The sequence below is a fragment of the Parasteatoda tepidariorum genome, chromosome 7, assembly GCF_043381705.1.
Source record: "Parasteatoda tepidariorum isolate YZ-2023 chromosome 7, CAS_Ptep_4.0, whole genome shotgun sequence".
NCBI classification, from domain to species: domain Eukaryota; kingdom Metazoa; phylum Arthropoda; class Arachnida; order Araneae; family Theridiidae; genus Parasteatoda; species Parasteatoda tepidariorum.
In genome coordinates, this window is record NC_092210.1 from 81,068,108 (window position 1) to 81,087,779 (window position 19,672).

General features: G+C 26.5%; 2 protein-coding genes across 3 annotated transcripts in view; one reads left to right on the forward strand and one right to left on the reverse strand.

Annotated features, from left to right (window-relative positions):
* Window positions 1–2,395: 2,395 nt before the first annotated feature.
* LOC107437588 (5'-AMP-activated protein kinase subunit beta-1) lies at window positions 2,396–7,525 on the reverse strand. Its single transcript, XM_016049643.3, has one exon. It carries the CDS (start codon window positions 7,282–7,284, stop codon window positions 6,502–6,504), a length of 783 nt encoding a protein of 260 aa, XP_015905129.2. The 5' UTR covers window positions 7,285–7,525; the 3' UTR covers window positions 2,396–6,501.
* A 183-nt stretch (window positions 7,526–7,708) lies between these two features.
* Window positions 7,709–19,672, forward strand: part of LOC107437590 (metalloendopeptidase OMA1, mitochondrial) — a 33,169-nt gene continuing 21,205 nt past the window's right edge. For both annotated transcript variants that reach the window (XR_006225566.2, XM_043045867.2), the window contains exons 1-5: window positions 7,709–8,335; window positions 11,173–11,261; window positions 11,339–11,478; window positions 13,285–13,458; window positions 16,461–16,568. Coding sequence is in view for 1 of the 2 variants with exons in the window: in XM_043045867.2 (XP_042901801.1) it covers window positions 8,004–8,335; window positions 11,173–11,261; window positions 11,339–11,478; window positions 13,285–13,458; window positions 16,461–16,568 (843 nt within the window). In the remaining variant the exon portion in view is untranslated. The remainder of the gene's footprint in view (window positions 8,336–11,172; window positions 11,262–11,338; window positions 11,479–13,284; window positions 13,459–16,460; window positions 16,569–19,672) is intronic.

A 19,672-nucleotide genomic window follows, 5' to 3' on the forward strand; every position in this document is an offset into this window, starting at 1 on the left:
TGACAAAAAATAGGAAATCAACATAGGAAAATTCATTAATTTAACTGCAAATTTAAAATTAAAAACAAATTAACAATATAGAAAGCTGAAATAATGATGAAAAATATCATTTATTGTTATTGGAATGAAAAATAATAATGAATAATATAAAGGAAAAATAGTATTTTTTTTAAATATTATAGCAAATAACGAAATCTTGAACATCAATAAAAAATCATTAAATATGAAAAACTGCAACAAATGTGTATCTTACTAAGTATTGAATTTTCGATAAATATAAATTGTGTCTTACAAATTATTGAGACCTGGAGAAAAAACCGCATAAATTTCAACTGTTCACAAAATCACTGAATTTCTATTTTTTTTGGAAAATATTATTATTTACCAGATAAAATTATTTCTACAGTTCCCAAGCAACTTAACCTTCTTTTAATTCTAAGAACATTTTTGGAAACCTTCTTGACCTAGGTAAGGTTGTTAAAATCTTATTGGAATATTAGAAAAATTTTAGTTAATAAAGAAGAAGAAAAATTTATTTTTCCAAATTAAATTTTTTTTTTTTAAAGTTGTTTTCCAGGTCACCCACACAATTTTCAAAAATTATAGCATGTTTGTCACATAATTTTCAATTCTTCTGGTCCTAAAAATGAATATTATAAAAACTACAAAACGCAATAAAATTATCTTATACTGTAATAAAATTTTTAATTAATAATAATATTTTGTTACATTGATTTAAAGAAATATATATAGAAATATTGGAGAAAAATTTTTCACTTTTAATTGAAGCTTGATAAACAAATGGCACACTACAATCAACAAAGAAATGTAAGGTATAGCAATTGGTTTAAAATAAGCTTTTAAAAAAATTCATTTTGCATCAAGGATGCACCACCATTCTGTAGGTGGATAGTGGGCCACAAAAACTAAAAAATACAATTTTGATATGCAATATAACATAAAGGTGCAACAAGAAAAAAAATGCTTTAAGAATTTGAATGCAAACAAATGAATTACAAATGTAAACCTGGTGTGTTTACACTTGGCTGCAGATCATGAAATGTGCCTAAATATTAAATGTAAATAAATTGAAACAAAAATAGAAATACAATTACAAAACAAATAAGATAATTTATTAAATTAATTAGACAGGGTGCGTAGCCAAATCTTTGAATCAAAAATAAGCACTTTTTAAAAACTTTTTAAGCACTTTACAAAAATTTTCAAGCACTCAAAAAATTCATATTCAATCAATGATATTATTGAAAAACAAAAACTTTTTATAAACAGTTTTAGTGTTAAAAAAACCCAAAAAGAAAACCCCGTAAATCGAAACAATCAGTTCTTTCCCACATCACCGAGTGAATGCAACTTGACCCTGAACTCAGAACAAAAGTACCCTTACCCCCTAAGTCAAAAAAAGTGCTAGAAGTAAAATAAAATAAACAAGAATAAAATTAAAATAAATTAAAAAAGAAAAACTTTTCATAAGGATCTGATATTCTATATCTGAACTGGAGCACTCGGGTTTCGGTTTCAAGTGTGTGCGCATGCGCAAGTCATAACGTGGGTACGACATGAAGTCCACGTAAATGATAACGTAGCAAACTCCCCATTTTTCGTTAAATGCATGGGATCCACCAGATATCACTGAAGGGAAGGAAAAAAATTATTCGGAAAAAAGCACCTTTTAAAAACGCCAGCTGAAAAAAGCACCTTTAAAAGCTTTTAAAAACAGAATCCCCAAAAAAGCACCTTTAAGTACTTTTTACAAACGCTACGCACCCTGTAAAAGCNTTCCTAAGCGAGCAATTTTTCAGTTGAGAGGGTGTTCGCTTTACCAAGATCTCTCTATATATTTAATCCTAGATTCAAATGCATTTGTTACACAGAATGCACAAAATATGTTTATAAATCTCAGATTAATAATAAAATATTTTGAAGAAAAATAATAAAGAATGCTTTTTTAAAAAAAATGTTTGTTAATAAAATTTTATAAAAAATTATTTTTTTTTCTAAATTTATTTAAAAAAATATTACTGATGTTTCTAGTCTCTCTCTCCTGCAAAACCTAAGTCATTTGACAGACTTAGCCATATTTCATAGAAATACAATAGAAAGGAGAAAAAAATTTATATTCTTTACAAAATGCGAAAATATATCAGCTAAAAACTACTATTAAAAATGAGTCTTGCCAGTTTTATTGAATTCTAATATGAATAGGTAATATTTAGATATTAAATAATTTAACAAACCACAATAATTTTTTTCTTAATTTTTATAAAAATTTTTTTTCCTTCTCTTTTTCTTTGTACAGGAGGTTGTACTTTATCTCAGCTAACATGGTTCAATATAAAGTAGAAAAATCGGAAATACTACACACTATGAACACAAATTAAGAAAAAAAATTTATTACACATCATTAATTTTTGAAAGTAACAATAATAAACTATTTTATAATCAATATCAAAGTAACTAAATGCAAAAAATTTCAATATAATTAAAAATTGTCAACATAATCCATAAAAATTTAAACACCATCAGTTTTTATAGAGAGCAGAAACAAATCACTATCTTTTTTATGTCTTTCAAATACATGATCCAAAACAAAAATATAGTAAAAATAAAAAATATATATAGAATTTTTTTAAATAAATTATCAGCAAAACAAATTAGACTTTATTTGATATAAATTGACACTTGTTGACAAATAAGACAAGATTGCTGGGATTAAGAAATGCACACTTCTAGAAAAACTCATTTTTATTTTATTTTTACAATATCTACAAAGTCAAAATATATGGAATTAAACAAATTTAAATTGATATATTTTTAATATACATAATTTTCTTCTTTTCTTCATAATAACATGAAACTTCCAAGTATTGAGCATCTAACCAGGCGAGTTTATATTCAATTTTCTCTAATAAGCATAAAGTAGAACAACTACCTAAACTACACTATTTCTAAATTGTACTAAACTACATAGGGAAATAACTGATTTTTATAGATATACATTATATATAAAGTTTGTTAAGATTTTATCCTATATTTGATTTAGTTGACTTAAATCTTGTAATGTGTTGTTTAATAATTTCAACAGCTGAATTTTTAAGAAATATCAAATTAAAAAAGTAACAAAAAAAGGTTCACAATTGTTTGAAATGAGTTAAAAATTCACATCTTTCAAATAGAGTTTAAGGATAAGTGAAGAGAAAAAAAAATACCATAATGTTTCCTTTAGAATAAAAAATAAATAAATACATTTATAAACATAATAATATTGATTTGAATCCCTTTATGCAGCTAATCAATAAAATAAAATTATTTACATTCGTTCAATGATTATTCTCCCAATGAGAAGCTATCATTCACACTGTGTAAAATATAGTCATCTTTATTGAAAGACAGAAACATGAAATCAACAAAATCATGACAAAAAATAGGAAATCAACATAGGAATACTTAATTTCAAATTCATTAATTTAACGGCAAATTAAAAAAAAATTAACAATATAGAAAGTTGAAATAATGATGAAAAATATCATTTATTGTTATTAGAATGAAAAATAATAATGAATAATATAAAGGAAAAATATTATTTTTAAAATGTTATAGCAAATAACTAAATCTTGAACATCAATAAAAAAATCATTAAATATGAAAAACTGCAACAAATGTATATCATACTAAGTATTGAATTTTCAATAAATATAAATTGTGTCATACAAATTATTGATAGCTGGAGAAAACCGCATAAATTTCAACCGTTCAAAAAATTTTTCTTTTTTTGGAAATTATTTCTACAGTTACTTAATTATTTCTACAATTCCCAAGCAACTTAATCTTCTATTAATTCTAAGAATCCTTTTGGAAACCTTTTTGACCTAGATAAGGTTGTTAAAATCTTATTGGAATATTTGAAAAATTTTAGTTAATAAAAAAGAAAATTCATTTTTCCAAATAAATTTTTTTTTAAAGTTGTTTTTTAGGTCACCCACACAGTTTTAAAAAATTATAGCATGTTTGTCACATAATTTTTAATTACTTTGGTCCTAAAAATAAATATTATAAAAACTACAAAATGTAATAAAATTATCTTATACTGTAATCCAATTTTTAATAATTTTAATTAATAATATTTTGTAACATTGATTTAAAGAAAAGAAAAAAATTTATGTCGGAGAAAAATTGTTCATTTTTAATTGAAGCTTGATAAAAACAAATGGCACATTACAATCAACAAAGAAATGTAATGTATAGCAATTGGTTTAAAATAAGCTTTTAAAAAAATTCACTTTGCATCAAGGATGTGTCCCCATTTTGCAGGTGGATAGTGGGCCACAAAAACTAAAAATTATAATTTTGATATGCAATGCAAGATAAAGTTGCAACAAGCATAAAAATGTTTTAAGAATCTGAATGCAAACAAATGAATTACAAATGTAAACATGATGTGCTTATACTTGGCAGCAGATCATGAAATACATCTAAATATTCAATGTAAATAAATTGAAACAAAAATAGAAATACAATTACAAAACATACAAGGTAATTTATTTAATTAATTAGAAAATTAGATCCCCAAACTTTTAGATACATAAAACTGAAAACTTTCATTTACCTTAAACTGTTAACTACAGAATTATTTAGGTAAATACAAATTTATAACTGAAGCTATAAATACAGTATCAAATAAATGAGAGGTTATCATTGGAATTTTGAAATTATTTTTCATTCACTTTATTAAATTTTTGACATTTTCATTTCAATATATTTGTATTAATGCATAACAAATTAAAATTTATCACAAACACTAAATCCTCTATCTTAAACAAATACTTAACCACATCACTAATTTACAGCAACAAAACAGCGACCAAAAAAAGATTTTTCTGCTACTTTGTATTTTTCTCTCCATGTTTTCATTAATATTTCAATGGCTAAGTCAAAAGGTTTTCAGCTAGAAGGTCGTAGGTTGGACATCACTGGTTCTCATCAAAAGTCTTACAAAGCCATATGCTAATTATCTCACCAGAAGTTTTAGAATTCAAAATCACATAAAACTTACTAATTTTTTTATGAATCTGATGACATTTTGATACTTTCTAATTAGCCCACAGCTAGAAAATTGACCCGGTAATTTTACTGAAGAGGAAGAAACTTCTAAAGAGTAAGCAAGGTTCGAAATCAGCGTACGTCATTAATCCTGAACCATGAAAATTTGTCTCAGTAAATAACTAATAGTGATGTCCTAAACCAGAAATTGATTTTCAGAAATAGTATGCTATTTTAATTTAAAATAATCTGTCTCTAAATTTAGTTTGCTCCAAGCTTCAACTAAGTATTAATCCTTAACTCAAACAAGAATTACATAATTTAACGATTCTCAATACATTTTAAAATTTAGTTTCCTTAAGACAGTAAAACATTGAATGCCTAAAAACCCAATTTTGCATTTCATTACTAATTAGTATTATTTATTTAGTTTTTTGGTGTACAAATAAAATACAAATAATGATTAAAAAAGTTGTGTACTGTAACATACATATAATAAGCAATGCATAACATTTATAAAATACAAAGTAAAATCTTTTTCAAAAGATTTAAGTTATGATTAAAATAAGAAATTAGCACAGTAAGATATTTTGTTGAAATGTCTGTATACTAGATATGTACAAATGTTCATTTATACGATCTTTCACATAGTTTAGTTTCATTCTAAATTATGAAAGCAAAGAATACATTTTCATCACTAAACTCACAATTTTAAAGAAAATATTTATTGAATAAAAAAATTAAGCATATAAAACAGTTGTTAGATTGACATTATATGCTCAGAACATTGTATTCAGATGAGTTAAAATGGTACTTTTCTATTTCGCCGAACGCAGGGGATCATATCGCAAACTTACTGAGTGGAAGTAAATTCACCTGATTTTTTATTTTAAATTTTTAAGTGTTTTTTTTTAAATATAAAAAAATATAGATAAAATAGTTGGCATTACTTGCGTAGGCAAAAAGAAAAAGTACCACTAAAACTTTGAATTACAGTTGAACAAATTTGAAATTACTATAATTCAGAAACTTAGTCATAATATATGCAAGAATAATTGGTACCTTTTCTTTAGACACAAGCGATAAAATGTTAAAAATGGCATAGGCTTCCACCAACTCATTTATTTTTATACACTAGACAAAATGAATGCTCACAAAATTATGCAAAATAAATTTTTAAAAAAAAAAATGTAGTTGGATGTCCTTGCTCCCGGCTAATCGTTAAGTACCGAATATAATCTAAAAAGATAGCAATCAGGTACAATTAAAACTATTTGTGAAAATATTACTACGCACATCTGCTGTTTACATTTAGGAAAATAGTATACATATCTTTCTCTAGAATAATTCAAACAAAACATGACAAATGTGCCATTAAGAGCAGCATTCAAATAAACTCTACATAAGCTACAAAATAAAATGAGTCTCAATGCAAATCTTGACTTAAATTGGCTTATACAACAAAGTAGTAACATATTTCTTCTTGTAACGATGTGTTGCACTCAAAACAACAACACCATCTTTTATAGAAAGTGCATAGAGGTGATTCAGCATCACATGGTTAGGTTCTGGCAAAAGATTTGGTTCGCAAGCCATCATAACATCCTTGTTTAATATCACTTGCAACAAGTGCGGGGGTAAGACAGGTGGTCGAACCGTCTTTTCATTTGGCTTAGGCTGAGGGATCTCCTGAGAATAAGATCCCGGTGGAGATCCTGTATAGGTAGATCCAATACTGTCTGCCGCGAGAGCTTCAAATACCAAGAAATCAGACTTTTTAACAGATATGGTGTTATTTTTCGATCCAACATCATTATCTACAGTAGGTTCACTTGGATTATGCTGCCATTGGCCATCCACTTTGAACTTGTATTGATGATCTCCTTCGGGTATTTCTAATATTAGGGCAAAATCTCCCTGACTTTGAACCATAGGTATGGGTTTCCAATCAGAGAATGAACCACTGATCATCACATCTTTACCACCACCAGCCCATTTGAAAACAGTTGGTAAAAGTTTTTCACCAGGCCTATTCATTTCATCTGATTTATCTCTGGATAAATTAGAAAAATCATCATAATCATCCAGTGACGATTGGTATCCGAACTTTTCCTTCCTGTTTCCAGCACTAAATTCGAACACCTTACCTTCCTTGCAAGAGGGGGGTGGTCCTTCATTGTCTGATGAATAAGCTCTGTCACGTTTCGTAGAGCTTGTTGTACCCATTTTCGAATTTTACGAGTACGAAACAAATGAACCAGGTATTGAAAAATAACGTTTAATTTTTATCATAAATTTGTAGCTGAATGACCTTTTATTATAGATAGCTTTATTAAACTTCTGTTTGATTTCAGTTAAAAGTATCTGAAAGTAAGGCTCAAATGTGGGAATAATATTTATATTTTCACTTCGACGTACAAGCTTCCAAAATCACAACAAACAATTCAGCCATAAAAGCAGCATGTTGCCAGATTTAAAACATAAGAATATTTCAATGCATTTCAAGTATTAAAAAAATTATATTGTCATAATTTGTAGTGACTTAATAAGAAAAAATCTTTTCTTCCCTTTTTTTATAAATATCTTTTTTGATTAAAAAGATTCATTTTTTGTTTTTAAAAAATCATTGTTTTTTAGATGGCATCATAATAAATATCATGATCATGTAAGGAAAAACAAAACAAATCAGGGAAACCGCGGAATTTGTGATGGAAATGTACTCTTAAGTACAAAAAGTCTCGTAATTTAGAGTCATAATTCTCCTATTATTTTAATATTTGTATTATACTATATTTAAAATTGTAACCTTTTAGAAACTCTTGTGAGATTTAAAAAACTTTTCTTATCTAAGGGTTAATTGCAGACGAGAGTTGTTAAGGGTTTGTTCAATAAATAATGTTAAACAATAAATTCTTTTAAACATCTTCGTTTTTTAACATTTGGAGATGTATTGTGTGAAAGGAGCTTTTAATGTACTTTCGAAACGGCCGGTAGCTACTATAAATAAAATTTCTCTTTTGAACAACAATGCTATCAAAACATCACATTATAATGTACTATTTTCGTCGTTTAATCACAATAAATTATGCAACTTAAAGTATGACCTGAAAAATTTCTCGCAAATTGAGTTTCATTCAAGAAATAGAAATTTTAAAAGTTCTTTTTCCAGAATAGTTTTATATCGTTCTTTTAAAACATCTGAACCTAGAAAAATCCATCCAATATTTTGGTTTGTCTTCAAGCCATTTCTTAAGTTGACTGCTATTCTTACTGGAAGGTTTGTTAATTTGTATACTTACCTTTTATTTGTTGAATATTAAATAATAAATATGAGGATATTTCCGTATCGTGATCTGTTGAGCCAGCTACAATCGCCAAGGTGCCAAATAGATTTTAAACTTGCAATTTTTTTTAAAGAAAACATGCAAATGTTTGCCCAGGGGTGGCTACGAGTTATACATTTTGAATTGGTATCCTTCCGTGTTTTTTTTTTTAATTTCTCGCTGGCCGATGCCCGGAAGTTGGCAAGACTTGGCGTTTATTCTGCCACAGATCAGGGTGTGGAAATCTCCCCATAAATATTTTATTAAGTCTTTAAATGAAAAATAAACCTGGAGATATTTCATTATTGGATCTTAATATCACCAACTGTAAGGTAATAATCGTAGTGCTTGAAGAGGAAAGATTTCTCTATTGTTATCTACTCAAAAATGATCGCCAGGTCCTGTGAGAAACTGGCTGTGTCAGTGGCTGTGAGAAACTGAAAAAAGCACATATAGGGGACCAACTCAAAAGGTATAACTTGAAGCTCTATGATTTTTTACTTTATTTTTTAAAAATTTACGAGATAAAAGTAGATTTGGTGACTGTAATCGTTGCTAGAGATCAAGATACAGAAATATCCCCTTCAAGTACAACATCTGGGAAGATCACTAAGCTTCAGGCCTGGAACCTCCTTGTTGTTTCTCCTTTTCTGAGATGTATTGGAATGTGTTAGATGCAATATTTACCCTCTCAATTTCACATTTAGATTGTCAAAAATAGTTTTTAGAATTTTCATACTGTTTGCTATTAGACCTATGTTTAATACAGTTCTATACTTTTTCTTAACGTAAAACTTTTTAATCAGTTTTAAAGTACAAACAGAATCTTAGAAAATCTTATGATAATCAACGTGCTAATGATGAAAGCATAAAGCGTAGCCATAGGTAAGAGTTCTGCTATCCAACACCTGCAGCCCATTTCAATCACTAATATTGAAGTGTTGCGTCTTGTTATTAGTAATTGCGATAATATATTTACATAATAATAGCTTTTTCGTAGGTGAATTTTACCTTTCAAGTTTACTCCATTTTGAGTTGTTCTTTTCCCCACCCTAGTAATTCACTTGCTATTTATTGTTTGTCACCGAAACTTGATTACCATTTTGGGGTAGGATGATAAATAGGAACTGAGGATGCAGAATATATCTGATCATAGGGACAAGACACAGGGATATTCAAGCAGCCTAGTAGAAATATTTTGTTTAAGTTGGGGGGAAAATGCTACTAAGTTTTTCATTACATATATATTCATAAAAAAAAAACACATTTAAAAAATTAATTCTCTTTAAAAAGAATAGAATGGAAAATTCCAGAAAAAGTTCTTACAGGAAAGAGAATTGCCTTGATGGATAATATTAAAAGAATATTTTCTATTATGTTAAAAGATAAGGATTTTTTTCTGTTATGTTAAATATAATAAAAATAACTATAGGTCAATTTTATTATTTAATAGTTTGAATTCTTTAAATTCACAAGTGGGACCATAAATTTAACTTTATAAATTATTGCTATTATTTTGATATATTTCGATTTCTATTATTTTTTTGACACATTTGCTAGTTCATTCAAAAATCGAGGAAAATCAAATGAATTTTTTTCATTGTTAGCGAAAAAATTACTAAAAAAAAATTAAACAATATACAAACTTTATACATTTTAAAATTATTTTGAAAAGTTGTTATAACTATAAAAAAAATAAGTACTGTAATTTTGAAGAAAATATCAAACCGAAAAACTGCATCCTGTTAAAATATTTAGCTCTGAAAAGTTTCTGCTCCCCTGTGGAAGTCGTATGAGCTTTATAGTCATACAATAACTTAAACTTTAAAACAATAACTGTAACTACAGTGCAGAACCTCTTATCCGGAAATCAGAAAACCGGAAAACCAGATAACCGGAATGAAATTTAGAACCGGAAATTAATTTTCTTCCATTAAAAAAATTTTTTTTCTTGCAAGATTTTGAGCCCATTTTGTTATTTAGAGCGTACGGCGTATCGAGTTGACGAAAGAACTGATTTAGAGGACGGATCAAAAGCCGTTTGTAGACGAATCTCACATAAGCACAAATAGCTTANGGATTTTTCTGTTATGTTAAATATAATAAAAATAACTATAGGCCAATTTTATTATTTAATAGTTTGAATTCTTTAAATTCACGAGTGGGACCATAAATTTAACTTTATAAATTATTGCTATTATTTCAATATATTTTGATTTCTATTATTTTTTTAACACATTTGCTAGTTGATTCAAAAATCGAAGAAAATCAAATGAATTTTTTTCATTGTTAAAGAAAAAATTACTAATAAAAAATTAAAACAATATACAAACTTTATACATTCTAAAATTATTTTTGAAAAGTTGTTTTAACTAAAAAAAAAATAAAATAAGTACTGTAATTTTGAAGAAAATATCAAACCAAAAAACTGCATCCTGTTAAAATATTTAGCTCTGAAAAGTTTCTGTTCCCCTGTGGAAGTCGTATGAGCTTTATAGTCATACAATAATTTAAACTTTAAAACAATAACTGTAACTATAATGTAACTTAATTAGCAATGTTGCTTCAATTCTATAAACAACTTTCCTTAGAGCTGAGGCAGAAATACTCGAAATAAGGGTGATCCTCGTTTGATCAATATACACAGTGTTGGTTAATTCTAGTAAACCCATTTTGGGTAATAAGCATTGAAATAAAATTAGTGAGATTATTGATTTTCTTTCTAAACTAGAAGTTGAGTTAGTTATAAATTTTTTTACTGCCTATTTTGATGACATGTAATTTTTTTCAGAGGTTTTAGAAAATGGTGGCGAGATCTGCCTAAAGACAAAAAGAGACATTTTATCAATGTAATGATTATCAATAAGAAGAAAATTGCTGGTATGCTTCTATTGTAAACTGATAAATATGTTATCTATTCCATTATGAGTAGTATTAAAACTTATTTTCTCTTTCAGCCTCAGTGTTAGTTTTTGTTTTACTATCATTGGGATTTTATATCAGCCATATTGAAGAAACTCCTATTACTAAACGAAAACGTTTCATGGCATTTAGTACAAAGCAATTAGCAGAAATAAATGCCTTTGAATTAAAACAGGTACTTATTTTTATTTCTATAATTTTCAAATTTCTTGTATCATTTTTGAAATTTTTATGACAGATGCATATTCTATGAAAAGGTAAAATTTAAACAAATGACAATTTTGAGATATTTTATGTACAATTTTTATAACTGTTCTGGCTTGAAAAGTATTGAAATTTATATATGCCCTTCCAGGTATGTTACAAAATACTATAATGTGAATGAAACTTTTAGGTACCTAAACATATGTTTTTCAATTACATATTTATGAAAACATATAAATATATCTATTCGTAATTTGGACAAAAATGATAATATGTATATTAAAGCTTATAAGTATAAATATGAGGTATTAAATTTTAACAACGATGTTTTAAGCACAAATAATCATTGATAACTTTGTTTTGCTTTGATCATTAATTGTTTAGTTTGAATAAGCATTGATAGAGTGCATTGTCATTAACAAAAAAGAACTGTTATTATCTGAAGCAAGTGCATGCTTTTTTTTATTTATTAAATTATTTATTGTTTTTATGTTTAGAGATTTGAGTAAACTTTTCTCAGTAAAAATAAGCCTACAAAAATTTAAAAAAAAGAATAAGCTTTGTTTTGAAAATGCTTATTTATACTATAAAATTCAGTATCGGAAAACATAATTGATGTACTTTTTCCCCTTTAGCACAATTTATCTGTTTCATCTTTCATCACAGAGAATTGTACCAAAATGAATAAAGTAAATATGTGTCTACTAAGAATTTAACAAGAATGGCATGTTCGGCAGTTTAATTTTTGAACCCTTATATTTATTCATGTTTATATATATTTATTCAATGAATATATATATATACTAGTGTGCAAAAGGTTTTAATCAGCACGCAAATTATCTATAAAAAACAAAATATCCTTTTACAATGAATAAATTTATTGATAACATGTTTAAAAGCAATATTTGAATGTATTGCTAATAAGAATAACACATTAACACTACATACAAATACCTATTAGACCTATGTTTAATACAGTTCTATACTTTTNTCAGAAAACCGGAAAAATCAGTTATCCGGAAAGCGATGGTCCCGACCATTCCGGATAATCGGTTCCCTACTGTACGATTTTTTTTAAAAATGACTTTTTACTGTTTTTCAGTTTTAAATACTTTAATGTTTAGAAGTGTGTTTTGGTTCATTATTTTGTAGAGAGACAAACCTTTTGCTGATATTACCAATAACGGATGACATAAGATGATGTACTAAATTACTATGTGTATATGTATTCAGCGATTCCACTTTGGTGCTGTAGTGCACCAAATACACTGAAAATTGTTAAGATTAGACACTAAAGATTGGTTATGACTCATCCCGGGGACATAAAATTTTCTTCCACAAAATTAATGAAATAGCTAGCTTGCAGATTTCTGGACAAAATTAAAGTAAACTTTAAAAAACAATTACTTTGTTTTAATAGAAGAAGGAAAAATAAAGTAGTCATTAAATGTATTTTTTACAAAATGTATGAAAAATCAAAATATTCAAAATTCTACCCATTCTTTTAGTTTTAATATCCCATCCCCCAAACCATATTTTTTATTTAAAAAAAATTGCAAATATATTTTTGGATTTCAAAGTATAAGCAATATTTTAAAAAAAAATTTCCCTAACATGGCATTAAAAAATAAATTCAGATTTTCTTTTCTAATAAATATTGATTTTCTTCTACTAAATGAATATTATATAATATTTTAAATCCTTCATATTTCAGAAATGTAATATTTTCTATGTGCGCGGAACAGTAATTTTTTGACTGAATTTTTTTTTTTTGTAGTTAATGGAAAATCTTGGTCCTCAAATTATTCCTTCCTCTCACCCAGCCACTTTAAGAGTAATAAGAATCGTCAATAGAATTTTGCAAGCCAACCAAGACATCCAAGAAATACATGGAAAGCAATGGGGTGTGTCTATCATTGATAGTCCAATAGAAAATGCTTTTGTATTGCCTGTAAGTTAAAACTATATACATCTTTGATAAATTTTTAGCCCATTGAAGCTTTCAAATACATTATTCAGCCTGTCATTCAGAATTTTCATTAAAACAATGCTAATTTTAATATTTTGACAAATTTATGTGGTTTTAGATAAGACTTAAAAATGAAATTCTTCATCATTGTAAAGTGCCTTTTTTTAAAAAGGTTATTGAGTATTAAGTGGTTTTCTTCAAGTTCTAATAATATTCTCATTTTTGGTATCCTAGCAAAGAATTTTCTTCTTCTTATTATTATTATTTATGTCTCATGATCAATGTCAACTTAAAATATGTGTATAATTTTTATTCTTCTTATTAGCTTCATTGACTTTCCTGCAACTTGAAGCCTCATTTATTTGGACTTTCTATTGCATGCCTAACTCTTCCAAATCTGATAACATTTCATCATTTAAAAAATGTTGTGTTTTAATTCTGTTAAGTTATTATGTATTGTTTTATTTAACTAAGGTCTCAAGATATTAATCTCATTTTCTCAACAAAAAAAAAAAATCAATAATTTTTTGAGTAGTCAAATATAATGTTTTTTAAACTGCATAATCAGGGTTGGCAAGTTTTTGACCATGGTTTTACCGTCATGTCAAAAACCCTTCTGTCAAAAACGTACAAAACTGTCAAAAACCCATAGTTTTGATAAAACGGTATTTTAATTGGAGTTTAACTGCTTATGATTCAAAATTAATTCATTTTTGGGCAATAAAATTAGAAAAAAAGTTGTTAAAAGATATTTAAGAACAGATTTTTGCATTTTCCCAACATGACTATATCAAATCATATTATTTGAAGCAAAATATTAGGATACTAAAAAAAAATTTCAACATTTCCAAGCATCATTTTTTTTGGCATATTACATTACTGAAGAATGCAATGTCATTCCTGACTTAGAGTTTGTTAGTAGTTACAAGTTTTGAAAGATTTGTTTAGCTTATTTCTAATATTTAAGAAATGCCAAATTTTAAATTCTTCTTTTTAGTTCTTGAATTTATAAATAGTTCCAAGTTTTTTTTGTTTGTTTGTTTATTTCTAACAATTAAGAAGTGCAAAATTTTGAATCCTTTGCAAATCAAGCTGTAATGATAAAAGTTAAGTATCAATATTTTCAATAAGTATGTTACGATATTTCTGTATGAATGTATATCCTTCTATAAGAATACCTGTATATAGTTGCAAAATCAATAGCAATCATTTACAACATTCATTTATAAAGGCTATTAAGTGAAAATAATATATTGTCCGCTATATGCCATAAATGAAAGAAAACAGTATGTTTTTACCGGTAAAAACACGGTTTTTACCACTGTCATGTCAAAAATCAGTTTTTGACGACAAAAACCCAAAACTGTGCATAATTATAAATGGCAAAATTCAAAATTTTATGATATCATTTAAATAGTTTACAAGTAATACAAATTCGAGAAAGTTGTAATTTTAATTTTTGTATTTTTAAATTTCATATTTTTGTATCGCATTTCCTATTTTTGTTTTTTAAAATTTTGTTTGATTAATAAAATTTTATTTATTTTTAAAATTCTTGCAACCCAAAGTCTTATTTATTTGGGCTTTATATTGCATGCCAAGTATTTACTCCTCCAAATGAGATAAAAAATAATTCTCAAACTTGATGCGACATTAATTTTCGTTATCATGTTTTAATTTGTATTTGATTTGAAACCTGTAATTATTATTAAATATAAATTTTTTTAAAAGAAGCTTTCAAGAAATTTATCTCTTTTTCTTTAAAAAAAAAATGTCTTTTTTCTTTAAAACCAATAATTTTTTGTGTTGTCCAGTATAAAAAGTCTCATTTCATTTTAAATGACAAAATCCAAAATTTTATGATATTATTTAAATAGTGTCTGAGCAATTAAAATTCAAAAAACATTTTATTTTTAATTTTTCAAGGATTATTCAGACTCTTATTTTGGATTTACTAATTTATTATTACATAATTTAAAACTAAATAAAATTTATATACTGTTGCACTCTAAAAATTTTCAACCATATATTGATAAAAAATTTTAAATGATAAAAAAAAATTAACAAGGTAAAATAATTGGAATTATTATTGGATAAACAAGTAAAAAAATTAAGCTAAATTGTTCTAGAGAAATGCACCTTAATTATAATTAACACATAGGGACTTTCAAATGTTCTTCTGAATGAATTATTGTGTTGTTCGAGAATATATTTTTTTAAATAAAAATTAAAGACTATTTTCTTACAGTGAATAATTTATTTTTCAAATTATATATTGCATTTAAGTAATCTCACAAGTCATTATTCGCCAGTTTGCATCAGTTAATACCTTTATTATGTCTTCATAAGTTTCAACTGGCCTTCCAGAACATGGAAAATTTTCAACATTAAAATTTCTGTATCGAAATTTCGCCGACTGGTTTCGGCATTGACATACTTTAGATACATCTTCTCGTCTGATAATTTTTTTTCTTGTTTGAAAAGTATCTTTATCTTTTTGTAAGAAAGGAGTAATGTATGCCGGAAATGCTATGTTTTTCTTTCGGTATATGAAAGGGCACCAACCAAAAGCTACTGCATAGAATCACTCAAACTTTTCACAAGCAAGCTTTTGTATATAAACTATCAAAATATATATTGGTTTTTTCAGCTTAAGTGTGAAGTTGACAGTTTAGGAAAAATGTAATTAAGTTCTGTTGAGGAAATTACAAAATTGTTACCCAATATTAGGATTATATTTTTCTGATTGTGGCTATAATTTAAGGATCAAAAATCTATTCCCATCAATTAAAGGTATATTTATTCAAAGAAAACTATCTCTGAAAATCCATTAAAAAATCATGCAAACAATTCTAGAGAAATCAATGATACAAAAGTGATTGAAAGTTCAGAAGAAAAATTACAAATTCTTTTCAAAATAAAATTTTTGTTATCTAAGTTGTAGAGAATCCTATTTTTTTTAACAATTAAATATTTTCCCTCAGATTGGACATGTCTTTGTGTTTACTGGTATGCTGAAACTATGCACTAATGATGATCAACTTGGAGGAATATTGGCTCATGAAATTGCACATTGTCTACAAAATCATGGAGTATTCTTTAGCTTTTATTTATTTTTTTTATAGATAAATTAAGTAATTTTATGAAATCTATTGTATAATCCATTTCACTTAATGGATTTAAAACTGGGAGTTTAAATAATTTAAGTTAAATCTTTCCAGGCAAGGTTCATTGATTAAAAAAACAAAACAAAAAAAACGTCAATCTAAGTCAATTAATCTTTTTTAAAGAAATAAATCATGAATTTAAACATTTACTTAGCATTTAATTTGTGCTTGTTTAAAGTTTTTTACTTATTATTATTACTTATTAAATTTATTTTGAGTTATATTTATTGCTATGTTAGTAAGTTTCAATTAACAAAATAACGTTAGTACTTGTTGTGCTATAACTTTTCAAATGACATTAGATCTCACGTTATTCAGCGTGTATGATTTAATTTTTTATTTTTTGCAAATTATGCCAACTATATATATCTTTGTGTGTGGGGGGGGGGGAATACACAACAGCAATGCAACCAGCACAAACTCTGAACAGACACTTTAAAACCCTTCTCATATTTAATTTTTTAACAAAGTTTTTTGTTTTAATCATATTTATATTCTCTTAATTTTACCTCAATATACCAAAGACCAATCTCTATGTGTGTATATCGTAAAGATTTCGTGAAGGAGAAGAAAAAAATTTTTAAAATATATTTTTAAAAATTTTAACAAATTTTAATAAAAATAATTTTAAAAAATTGGAAAATGAAATAAAATTAGGAAATGATGTAATCTTACCAACTCACAGGATTATTAAAAACAAAAATAGCTCTTTCTAATATTGTATTGATATATTAATAATATATTGTATTGATATATTTTGCTTTGGCTGTAATACAATATTAGAAAGCACTATTTTTTTCAGTTATAATTGTGTGCGCTGACGACAAGATTATATCGTTTCTTAATTTTATTTTATTTTCCAATTTTATTTCATTTTACTATTTTTTAATTTGTGAATATTTTTTAAAAAGATTAAATATTTTTTTCCCATCTCCTTTGGGAAATCTTTATATATTTTTCCTTGTTTTCTCTATAGTTTTGACTTATTTTATGAGTTATATGTACTTGCAGGCTTACGCACAATAGGAAAAAAACTTATTATATTTCTTAATTTTCTTCATTATTTTCTTTTTTCCTTTTTGACTTTTTTTCCTTTTTGTCTTGCTTCAAAATTTCATTCGCTTCAAAAATATACAAATTAAAACTAGCAGTCAACATGTCTCAAACATTCAAAAATTGACTCCTATTTTTGAACGAGACATGAAGGAGAAGAAACAAAGGTAGTTTGAATTATAAAATGTAGAGTTACCGTTGAAAAAAAGACAGGTGAGAAACAAAACTAGAGACAATATAGCAGTTGAGAAAGAAAAAAGATGAAAAGCAAAACAAGAAAAAACTCATTGACTGAAAAAAGCAAAAAAGAGTAAAATTCATTTCTATGCACTATGGAGAGATAGTGAGGGACTAATATCAATAAAAGAATCAGCATTCATAAGAAGAAAACAAGTTTCGAAGGTATTAAGATGAGCTGATGTGATGGGCGGGAATAATTTTAGCTTTTTTAAAATTTAATTTATGTGCAAGATTCCACCAATGTACAGCAATTGATGAGCTCTCGCATTCTTGATAATAGATATATCTTTCGTGTTTCTTAAATCTGAATATTATAGCTCATTTAGGTTCTCCAATGAAGTCAGAGAAACTAGACGTGCTTTAAAATTCATTTCAATAATTTGTCGATAACTGTCTGTTCCAATGAAGTCAGAGAAACTAGACGTGCTTTAAAATTCATTTCAATAATTTGTCGATAACTGTCTGTAATTTGGAGTTTAATTTCAGTTTTAATTGGAGTTTTTCTACTTCCTAGTTCTTTTGTTGTTCCATTATTGGTAAGTCTTGTACTTCTTATTTTGGTGTCTCAGAGATTTTTGAGTTATTACACAAATAATGAGTGGATACACTGCCATTATACAAGTTTCACATTTTATCTTTTGATGTAGTGAGTATATAAGTTATTGCTTCAGTCATATAAGTTTTTGTTGTCCACAGTCATTTTGTTTTGTCAAAAAGGCTTTTTTTTCTAATAACCATATTACGCTATTTGGTGACCAATATGTTTACACTTATAACAAAAGATTTTAAAATATTCTTTCTCTTTTTTATTTCTTTGACACTAAATTTTTTTTAGCTTTATTTCTAACATTTGATAGTTTTTTTCTAAAATGATTTTCTTTGAATATATCAAAGCCATAATTCTGCATTTTATCCTCTCACTGTGTATCTGCTTCTTCAGCTATTTTAATTCATAGTATTCCCAGTTTTGGAAGTTCATTTCTTAATTCCATCGTACGTATAAAATATTCAAATTTCTTTTAACCAGTATTAAAAATTTTCCCAGTATTCCAAGTAAGTTAAGTGAGAAAAAAAAACTCTTGTAGGATTATCTATTATAAATCATATGTGCTGGGCTCATTCTGGTTTCATCTAACTTATTAAGTGAAAGACGTGTGCTGTAAAGTGAATACAAGTATTTCTGTAATCCCAGAAAGCTGATTAATTGCTTTCTTAAACTAGTTTCAAAAGGATTTATTTATCATTTACTCTTGTTAGTCTTTGTTGAATAGAAGTATAGGAGGTATGGTTCACCCTAACTTATTTTATAATTACACATTTATTTGGTAGATTAATATCAAATTGCAGCATAGTGTGAAGTAGAATTGCATGATGTTTTGCTCAATCTGCCATTTGTAAGTAAGCTTAAACTTAGGTTGATTGAAAATTCTTCATTGCAAATTTTGTTAATGCTATACATTTTCTCATTTCTGTATAGTGTCCTGGCATTTTGTGTTTCCTATGGTTTCCCTTACTTTTTAATGTTCTTGCAAATTCTTTTCACTTTGTAAGAATTCTTCTTTGAATTAATGGCTTTTAATGTTTATTTTTTATGAATTAACATTGATATACTTATAAAAGTATTTAATTATTACATTCTTTATAGGCCGAAAATATTAGCTTTACTCATCTGTTAGACATGGTTTCTATTTTTATCATCGCTGCTATTTGGGCTGTACTACCAAGTGACATAATTT